Source organism: Primulina huaijiensis, chromosome 17, assembly GCF_012295235.1.
Source record: "Primulina huaijiensis isolate GDHJ02 chromosome 17, ASM1229523v2, whole genome shotgun sequence".
Lineage (NCBI taxonomy): Eukaryota > Viridiplantae > Streptophyta > Magnoliopsida > Lamiales > Gesneriaceae > Primulina > Primulina huaijiensis.
The window spans coordinates 6,641,859-6,651,811 of record NC_133322.1 but is presented as its reverse complement, the minus strand read 5'-3'; the positions used below and the strand labels follow the sequence as shown (position 1 = coordinate 6,651,811).

At 37.1% G+C, this 9,953-nt stretch overlaps 1 protein-coding gene and 1 long non-coding RNA gene across 3 annotated transcripts; one reads left to right on the top strand and one right to left on the bottom strand.

Moving 5' to 3' along the window:
- Positions 1 to 4,042: 4,042 nt before the first annotated feature.
- On the bottom strand, positions 4,043 to 9,150 carry LOC140962743 (CRM-domain containing factor CFM3, chloroplastic/mitochondrial). 2 transcript variants are annotated; one of them, XM_073421709.1, is made up of 9 exons: positions 7,986 to 9,150; positions 7,334 to 7,814; positions 7,114 to 7,244; positions 6,515 to 6,865; positions 6,266 to 6,422; positions 5,901 to 6,193; positions 5,752 to 5,811; positions 5,557 to 5,671; positions 4,043 to 4,177 (listed from the first exon to the last, which is right to left on the bottom strand). In XM_073421709.1, exons 1-8 carry the CDS (start codon positions 9,039 to 9,041, stop codon positions 5,594 to 5,596), a joined length of 2,607 nt encoding a protein of 868 aa, XP_073277810.1. In that variant the 5' UTR covers positions 9,042 to 9,150; the 3' UTR covers positions 4,043 to 4,177; positions 5,557 to 5,593. The 2 variants fall into 2 exon arrangements, with proteins under 2 accessions (XP_073277810.1, XP_073277809.1); XM_073421708.1 differs by lacking the exon at positions 4,043 to 4,177 and adding an exon at positions 4,991 to 5,315.
- Positions 4,145 to 5,231, top strand: LOC140962744 (uncharacterized). The gene is made up of 2 exons (XR_012172606.1): positions 4,145 to 4,277; positions 4,391 to 5,231. It is a non-coding gene; the product is annotated as an uncharacterized lncRNA (long non-coding RNA).
- Positions 9,151 to 9,953: the final 803 nt, after the last annotated feature.

The window sequence follows — 9,953 nt, the reverse complement described above, 5'->3', positions numbered from 1 at the left end:
ATGAAAATAAATTGGTGGTGTCTTCACCTTGTACCAAGGTGTTTGCCCAGCACCGCCAATCATTATTTCAGTCATCTTAATCCCTTTACATAAGATTAAGATTCTTCTGGAAAAATCTCTTCCAGCAATCTTTGGTAATTCTTCTTCCAAATTATTTGGAAAAACTCCTCGTTTTGCTGTACAAATGCCAGCACCTGAATCAATATAAGCAGCAAAATATTATGCCTTATATTGTTCATATAACATTCCTACTGGAATGTATATGGAGAATGGACTTGTGGTCATTGGATTTTTCACATCTTATCTTCTGCCATAAACTCCATTCCATACTCTAGACGTTTCCAAGGTTTATGTTTCTCAAGAAACTCTAGTCCAAGAACCAATTGATCTGGTTCTTTTCCTGGAATCCCTGTGATATGAACTTCCAATTCTCCGACTTGGATCATTCCTTGGTAAGTTCCTATCATAGGTTGTTCTAAATAATATATGGTATTAAAAAGAAATTGATTCCTTTGTTTCGTAATATCAAATACTGTTTCGACTTCTATCCACCCTTCTGGGCATCTAAGCTTTCCTATTGTTGAAAAACTTTTTAGCTCATGTTGGGTTTCTTGGACATGGATTTTTCCCCATCTGTAGCTTGTAATTCTATCTCCTTGAAAAGATAGTCTTTTTGATTCCAATCTAAGACTCTGATTCCTTTGTAAAATCGGTTTGTCTTGTATTTGGATATCTGTTTCCTGTATTACAGAAAATTCAATTCGTTCTGGATAAATTGCCTGAGCAACTTTTCCGAATATTTCTGGTATCTCAATAAACTCATTTCTAATAAACAACTCTGAATGATGTGTATTAGATAAAACATATGAGATTTGATAGGTAATAGAATATGGTCTATTACCTTCCTTCATCAGTCTTTTCTCCTTGAAATTTTGATGCAATGTCAAGGCTCGACTGAAATCTCGATCTGCCAGGTTATAGGCTATCCTTGGATAGATTACTCCTACAATCTTGCCTGCACAGAGATTTCCTGAGATAGTTCCCAGCACTGAATCTTGAAGGTTCCCCATTCTTTTATCGCATATAGCAATATCAATGAGTGAATCTATACCTTCTTTGAAAATAGCTTTTATCATAATTTGGATTGCTCCAATATGAATCCAAGACATAGTCCTTGCTACTTCGATCTTGAGTTTTTGTAATTCCTCCTTAATTTCTTCAGAAAGAATTAACTGCATCTCCATTTTATTTCCAGTAAGTTCCATTGGGATTGCCATTTCCCTTCTCGAAACTTTATAANGACTAGGATTTTCTTTCATGATCCTTTGGACCATGTTATGAGATATTGTTGTCTGGCTAAAGAACCCAGACAAATCCTCATGTGTTTCATGTCGAAACACCTCGTTTTCAGTCAGATTCCGATTCAGTTCCATCGGATTCTCCCTGACTTAAAACTTCTTCTTCTTCATATATACTCTCATCTGAGTCAATATCCTCAAATCGGTATACTTGAATAATATCTTGGTAATAAACTGCTTCTTTAATATCGGNCTTCATATATACTCTCATCTGAGTCAATATCCTCAAATCGGTATACCTGAATAATATCTTGGTAATAAACCGCTTCTTTAATATCGAGGGTTGGATCGAAGCGTTTGATACCTCTTTTTTCATTTTCTGGACAGTTAGTCGAGATATGACCTCTTGCTCCACATGTCCAGCAATTACAATCCTTAAAACTTTCATTAGCTCGTGTATGAGCTCTTCTGAAAGTTTTCTTTGTAGATGTTCTTCCAGTGCTTCGAAATGTACTCGATGCTTGGGAGGATGTCCTACTTCTTTGTCCAGATTTATAAGATCTGGCTTTCTGTCTAGACCAAGATGTTCTTGGTTTCCAAGAACTTCTTCCACTTCTAGCATAAGGATGAGTCCTGAAACTTTTCCTTTTATGCTTTTGTGGTTTACTTCCAATAATTGTTGGAAGATCATTTTCCTTACAACACAAAGGAGTACGTTTGTTAATACCCCTTAATCGTTTGTAATTCTTTTGTAATGCTGCTAAATGGCACCATTCCGCCAATTTTCCTGTAAGGAAAGAAGCTCTTCGTGCCAATATATCTGGATTTCCAGGTACATATTCCCTTATGAGCATTTCTCTCCAGGGACTTGGCATTTTTGCGAAGAAAAGCTGCATAGCTATGTCTTCTTCGACTCCTGAATTCCATCTATATTTAGTAAATAACATAATATATTCATCTACTAAACAGATGTCATGTAGTTCAAGACTATACAGAGCTTGAGTATATTTCTTCCTCTTCTCTGTGTCTTGACTATTAAAATAGTCTACCCCTATAAATTGTGCTTTAAATAGGGTAGCCATTCTTCCGGCTATCTCGCTTAGAGATTCTCCGGCTAAGACTGACTCTTTAGTTTCCACCGAAGTCATGTCCCAAGCAATTTTCACTGATCCCATAAGACTCATTTCTAGGAGTTTAATGAATCCTTCTCTATTGAGATCAAGTGTTCCTGCTGCAATTCTCATAGCAGATGTCCAATCGTCTATGAGTTCTTCTCTGTTTTTGAAATCTAATACATCAAGGTTAAGCATAACCCCGTAAGGATGTATAGGATCTAAAACAATTTTCCCATAGGGTGTTTGGTGCAATGGAATTTGATTTCTCCTTGTCCTTGTTCCCGCAGGGTGTGATCCTCCACGGGTATGGAAATCAGTTTGAGATTCTCTCATGTGTATATTTTGAGATCCCACACTTTCCCTTGGTGGTTCCTGAGAAGATGACCAAGTTATAGCAGGTGTTTCACCTCCTGCTGTGTTCATCTTTAGATCTACAACTTTGAGATTTGCGAAAGATTCTGCAAGCTCTTGTAGATCCTCTAGACCAATCCTTTCTAAAGTTGTCATCAGATTAATTTCTTTTCTGAGACTGACTTAATTAGATTGATCATCTTTTCTTCTTCAGTCAAAGGTTTTGACACCACTTTGGCTTTCCCTTGTTGATGTAACAAAGGTTCAGTACCAAATGATGGTGGTAACCAACCTCCTGAAGTTCTTTTACTAGAACTAGGTTGTTGTTCTAGTTTTTGAATTCTTGTTTGAATATCCTTTAATATTCCAAGAATTTCTTCCTGGTTTTCGAGGATTTTTTCAACTCGTTGTGGTACAAAATATAGCATATTGCCATAGTTTTGTATTGTTTTCTGAATTTCTCTAAGATCTAAATAGAGCTTAGAAGAATCTGGTACAATTTCCATAAACTTATTAGATTGAATCATAAGTTTACCTAAGGGTGATGAGGCTTCCCTTTCTGCTCTGGATATCTAACAATAGTTAGATGTTCTTGTGTATATTCCAAAATATTGGAATAATCCTTGTAAATTATTTTTCTCGAACCTAAGTTCGGATTCATAATTTTCGAAATTCTCCTCCTCAAACATTTCGTTTCTTTATAATAATAAATAATGTGTTTGAAATAAATTAACCTACAGCTCTGATACCATTTTGAAAGCGCGAGGATCAATTAAATTAAAATAGATAAAAAGGGCATTTTTGGTATTTTTAAAGAAAATTTCTCTCTCCAGATACTAAAACCAAAATTCTTTTACAAAATGTACTGATACCCAATTAACCCAATATTATTAGGCTATTACTTCTATGTAGTTACAGTTGCTCTACTGAGCACTATGTTGAAACACAGCTTCCCGTGTTCTTCTTATTCCTTTGAATTAGTCTGAATTTGAATCGATCAGAGTTTGAAAATCATTTCATATTGATATGATTCGCATTCATAAATAATCGCTTGTCGGATTTCTCGTCCTCAACAGGCACATTCCATTTTCTTCTCGATTGCAACTCGCAAGAATATTGCTCTCCATTTCATATCATTCAAGCGTGGCATTTTGTATGTTTCCTAACAGTTTGCCATTTTTGGTTTATATTTGTATAATTTATATCTATATTAAAGAAATTTCTTGAATTTTATTTTTTCTTCAATGATATTTTTGCAGGTGGCAATTTTGTGTTCATTTATGCATCTAAATATCATGATATTGATGCAGTGGTAAATGTTTCTGGCCGCTATCAGAGGCCTTGATAAGCTTCTGGGAGGAGCTGATTTTGAGGAGCGAATCAAGAAACATGGATATATTGATCTTCCATAATCTGCAACAGGGGGAGTTAAATGAGTCACGGAGGAAAGTTTGACAGAGCGACTTAATGTAAAAATGCAAGAAGTTTGCCCCTCAATAGATAAAAGTTGCAGGTTTGGTTGATTTTTCAGTAAACTGCATTTGTCTACGTGCCTTCCTTTCGTGTTCTGGAAGTACACATTTTTATGTTCTGTCATGTAAACTTAATTTCGCACAAATTATTCAGGGTGTTGACGATCCACGGGTCTGCTGATGTATTTGTCGAGTTAGGCGATGCAAAGGAATTCGACAAGATTATACCAAACCACAGACTAAAGATAATAGAAGGAGCTAATCATGGCTACACTACACATAAAGATAAATTAACTGAGGCCATTGTGGATTATATGCAAGAAATAATATCTGCAGTAAGCAAAATAAATGATGTTTAGTCTTATGTCTGACTTCAAGTATGTGATATATAAGTGAGTATTCAATAAAAATTTTATTCCAAAATTTTGATGTGTGCTGTCTAATATGATGGAACTTATATATAATGGTATATAATGGTAAAATTCAGCATTCATCTGTGTAAATAACAAGATTGATATCATGTATGTGATCCTATAGATAATCCATCGAGTTTTATGCAGAATCGGAGAGAAGGTACATGTCTGAATTTAAACTAAAGGAAATGGCTGAGGCCTTTATTTCTTTAAAAAAAATGTATTGCTCTGATAAGATTTTAAATAAATGGTTCAGACTATATAAAGAAGTCCAGGCATTAGTAGACAACAGATTCTACGGTTTGTTTAGTCCAAAAGGTACTCCCTAGGAACGACCTCCATCCAGCATTTGCCATTTTGACTTGCCACGAAAATTTATTCGCAATGGAACAAATCAGTTTTCAGATCAATGAGGAATGCAAAGAGAGTTTTTGGCTTCTATACAACGCCATGCGATCGCTGTCTAGAAACTGTGCCTGTTCAAATATGTAGATCATGTTTTCTTCCGCATTATGTGTTCCTTTTTCCTTTTCATTCAGCTATTCTTGCTCTATAAAAGAAACTATCAACCTTATTGGTGGGGACCTGCAGATTACTGCACCGACCCTTCAAGTATTTCTGTACTCCTTGATGCTCTCTCATGCTTGTGACAATGGGCTCATTGGCCTTTGAAATAAAAACAGAAACTTCAAAAGGAAATGATAGGATAGAAAAAGGTGAGAAACCATATTGTTCAAAACTCTGAAAAATGATTTGCTGTTGTGATTGCTTCAATTCACTTGGGGAGAAAGAAAAAAGCAAAAATCTCAGAAAAATTCTTCTAGAGAGTAGAAGAAATCAATAAAAATAAAAGCTTAGGTGAATCAATCAAGACTAGCCAAAATTTTCAAAGCTCGCATAAGATTACCTCTATGACAGAAACGCCATTTGCATGCCCAATGTTGTCATGATGAATCAGATGCAGTATCCAAGCTTAAATTCAAGTTCTCTGAATCATTTTCACTTGCAGTCTTCATATCTTCCTGTAAGTTTGTATTCGGTATTTGATAAAATATCATCTAGTTCTAGTATTGTTCTGATAGAATAATAACACACATCATACCAGTTCGTCCGTCAGCTTTTCGATGTTTTCCTCCAGTTCCAAAATGTGGTGTTTAAGAGCCTGCAAATATTTGTGGGGAAAGATAAGTCAGCGACAAAAAATACAACCACAACGAAACATATTCTATTTGATGGTTAACAAGGCATTACCTCACGTCTCTGAAGTTCAATAGAACGAGCTAATGCTTGCCTTTTTGTTAAAAGATTTTTCGGCCTGAATGTAGAAGGCCGCTGATAATTCTTTCCACGATAGACTATTACAGCATAGCCTTTGGTAATTTTTTCTATAGATACTAACACCCCACCACTTTCAGCTTCAAGAGAAACTGCAATATGCTTGACTTGTGGAAATTTTTTCCTATCAATAATAATCTTTACCAGCTCCCTATACTTCCAGTGTAAGTGCATATTTTCAATAGTGCCGTCAAAAATTTCTCGCCTCCCTACAGGATAAACAAAAAAATAAGCTCCAGATTATACAATGAGCCAGCAACATAGTATGATGTAGCTGTTACCTAGAAGCAGGTAAGGTTTCATGCTCAAACCAATCTTACGAAACAAAAACCTTTCCTCATCAGTTAATGTTTCCAGATCGCTTGGCAGGTCTGCCGGTTCTTGATTCACTAGCACCTTTTGCAAGGATTTCTCAGCCTTCTTGATCTTATGCTTAGCCTACACCAGATATGGTAACGGTAACTTGTGATCAAAATTGAATGTGCTCAAACTCATTACGGTTATCATTCCTTTTTAATATAAAAACATACAAAAGCTAGCTTCCTCTTAACAGAGTTGACTAAAGAAACATGTCTCGAAACAGCTGTGTCTCTCATCATCTTCTCTATCTGTGCACTGTTTGGTTGGTTTCCCCAGCGTGAGGTTGCTGCAACCGTCTCTGCAAGGGTACCTGCAACTAATGGCTGCTTGGGTGTTCTGACACTTGAATCAATTAACGTAGCGGCTCTATGCCGGGCATGCTCTTCCTCATCCTGTCGGAAAGCAGTACTTTTTTCGGCCTCAACTAGTGCCCTTGAAACACCAGGAGGCAAAAAATCATTACCTCTGTAGAAGACAATGTATTCTTTGTTCCTGGAAACTAGCGTTCCTCCAGTCAATATCTGCATTAATGATAAGATAGGTCATACCTCATAAACTAAATCTATTTAATCATTAATATTCATTTTCTGTATGATCAACCATACTCTTGGCGCATATCACGACCAAAAGAATCTTCAGAAACCATCATTGCTCTTTTTCTTCATTTTTTTGTTATTTCTTTATATTCTTGGGAAAATTAGTGGGGAAGGAACAGTATAATTGGTAGTCATGTGCAGAATACATAGCTAACATGTTAAATAACCCACACCTTGAGCTCTTCAGCCATCCTTTCATTGGAAGTATTCTGAACACCACGCTTGATGGCTATCTTTGCAATAGCACTATTTTTCCATAAGTTCACCATAGCCATAGCAAGACCTTGCAGTTCTCTGTTTCTTCCTAAATGATGAAGCAATGTAAAGAAACTCAATACAAAGAATATATATTTGTATGTTTTAGCAAATAAAGGTCAGTGTTATTGCACACACCAAGTGCGAAATGTGGAGGCAGTATTCTTGCAGTTCTACGCAAATAAGTCATTTCTTTGTCTTTCAGAGCTTGTCTAGTCCCATGAGGAAGAAGTCTAAAAGGAGGCTTGTATCCAGGAACAACAGCTGGAAGTAAATCCGCATCAACAGGAAGTGGTTCACGACCCGACCAATCTATGAACCTCGGACCAAGCTCATCTAAAAGACAGTTGAGCTCATGCAATGACATTTCTTCCTCATTGGATATATTTCTCGAACAATTTGAAGCATCAGCTTCGGAGAATTCTGCAGCTCGACTAACATGCTTCACACCGATGCTTTGAGAAGAATCTTTTACTAAATCTTCAGAAGGGCCCGATGCTCGAATGTCAGCTTCAATGTGTTTACCATATGACTTTACACAATCGAGCTTATAAGCCATTCCTCTATATACCACTACCAAACTCCCTGATCTCCATATTATCAAACCTCCAGTTTTTCTCTGATAAATAACATAACACAACGCACCAATATAAACTTCGAAGATTAAACACTATATAACTCCCAATGATTAATATGACTCAGTAAATGAATCTAATGAATCCCATAATAATTAAATCAATATTCGTTTATTTGTTCTATCAAGGAAATGTACTCTATTATAGCAGCTAACCTCAAGCACTTCATGTGTTCTCTTCATGTTAATAGAGGGCGCCCCTTCAAATTTTAACTTGACCACCTCTTCATTCTTCCACTTCTCATGGATAGCATGCACCAATGCCTGAGTCACGCCAGCTGCACCGACTTTAATTCTCTCCACCATCCTCAATGCCACATTTCTAAGCCTCTTCAACTCATTCTCTGGTATTAATCTCTCTGACAACTCTGTATTACTCTTCCTTAAATTCTCCCCTTTCTCCAAATTTTCACCGGTTCCCATTTCCCATGGTAATCTATTCAAACCATTCGCAGCAGCAGAACCTCCCCAGATGCCTATCTCTCGGCTAATAGGGGATGAATCCTTCTTAAAAGTGGCGGCTTCACCGTCCCCATCACCCAAAATCTCATTTTTCTCCGAGTATGTAATTTGAAACTCATCAAACTTTCCACGATTTTCTTCAAAATTGCCATCAAATGTAATTTCCTCCTTTAAATCCTCAGAAACTTGAACAAAACTAATAAAAGATTCCTCATTTTGACACTGGTCTTTTATACCATCATTTTCTTGAAATTTTCTGTTGCCTACAGATTCATGAAGTTTCCTTGAATTCTCCCTTCCATGAACCCATGGAGCCAAAATTGACTTACTTTTTACAGCAGAATCAGAACCGCCAACCGACTCAATCACCTGAACTCCTGCTTCTAAAGAAACATCCTTGGGAAAACGTAACGGTTGTGCCTCAAATCTTTGATTTCGACTACCACTTTCTTCTATTTCCCAAGGAAAACTCTCTCTCAAAGAAGGCGTTTTGAGGGACCATTTGCCTTGAATTTGATCAAGAAAACTCGGCCTAGGCTTCCTCTTCTTCCTCGTGGGGAGATTCCCTTCTTGGGTTTCATCATTCTTGAGCTGAACTGTTTGCTGGCAACAAGAAATCCTCAGCTTATGCGAATTAAATCGTTTTAAAGAACGGATTTCTGGATAAAATATAAGAATTCTGGGACATTGCGAAGGATAATTTGATTGTGAAGACGATGGAAAATTCAAACGCGCGGGTGAGATTGCCATGACGATGCAGGGGTCACTGTATAGATATTGCCACCATGGATAAAGAAGAAGGAACACTGGTCGGCTTGCATTCGTAAATTGGGCCTTAAAACCAATTCTTGACTTCCGGGCAACCTGGTAACTTATTCGCTAATGCGAATTATTGCTTCAACATTAATATTTGACAATGAATTTTCAGAAACTCAAAATATCCGAAAGACTTTATATACATAATATATAGTTATAATATATTAATAAATATTAAAGTTTGAGAGCGGTTCATGAACGCACAAAATAATTTTGACTTAAAGTTCGACAAAGAAAATATATCCGAAGATGATGTAACTTCGTTGAAATGGATGAGCCGGGTAAGGAGCTCCAACGGATCAAATCAATAATTTATAGTTTTTAGGGAATTTGAGTGAAGATAATGGCTTCAATAGCACCTGCAAACAATGAAAGGAACTCGTGAATGGGCGCCGGAGGGGTGTCCGGCGTGGCCACTCCGATGCTTAAGTCAGCAGGTTGAAAATGAGCAAAAGCAATATTTGGTAGAAAATATGTATAATGTTTAAGAGTTCAAAGATTTCAGAATCTGTAAATGACATTAATACCTGCTATTTATAATAGAAGATGAGGTAGGTACCTCAATTACAGTGCTACCTACTAAGTATGGCAAGTCGGGTGCCCATACATATCTTCTGATGACTTCTAGGACACTCCAAGCCCAAGTTGTTCTGACAGATTAGACGTCCTGTATCAATCATACTCGAGTGTGGTTCAATTCTCGAGGTGCCCGGGCAATTGGTTACCCGGGTACTTTTATGAGAGCCCGGGCTATGATGACTGCCCGGGAAGAGAAAAAATGCATGGGTGCTTGCGCGAGAGACCGGGCTGTTCGGAGAATACTTGAGAAATATGTAGTGCTCGGGA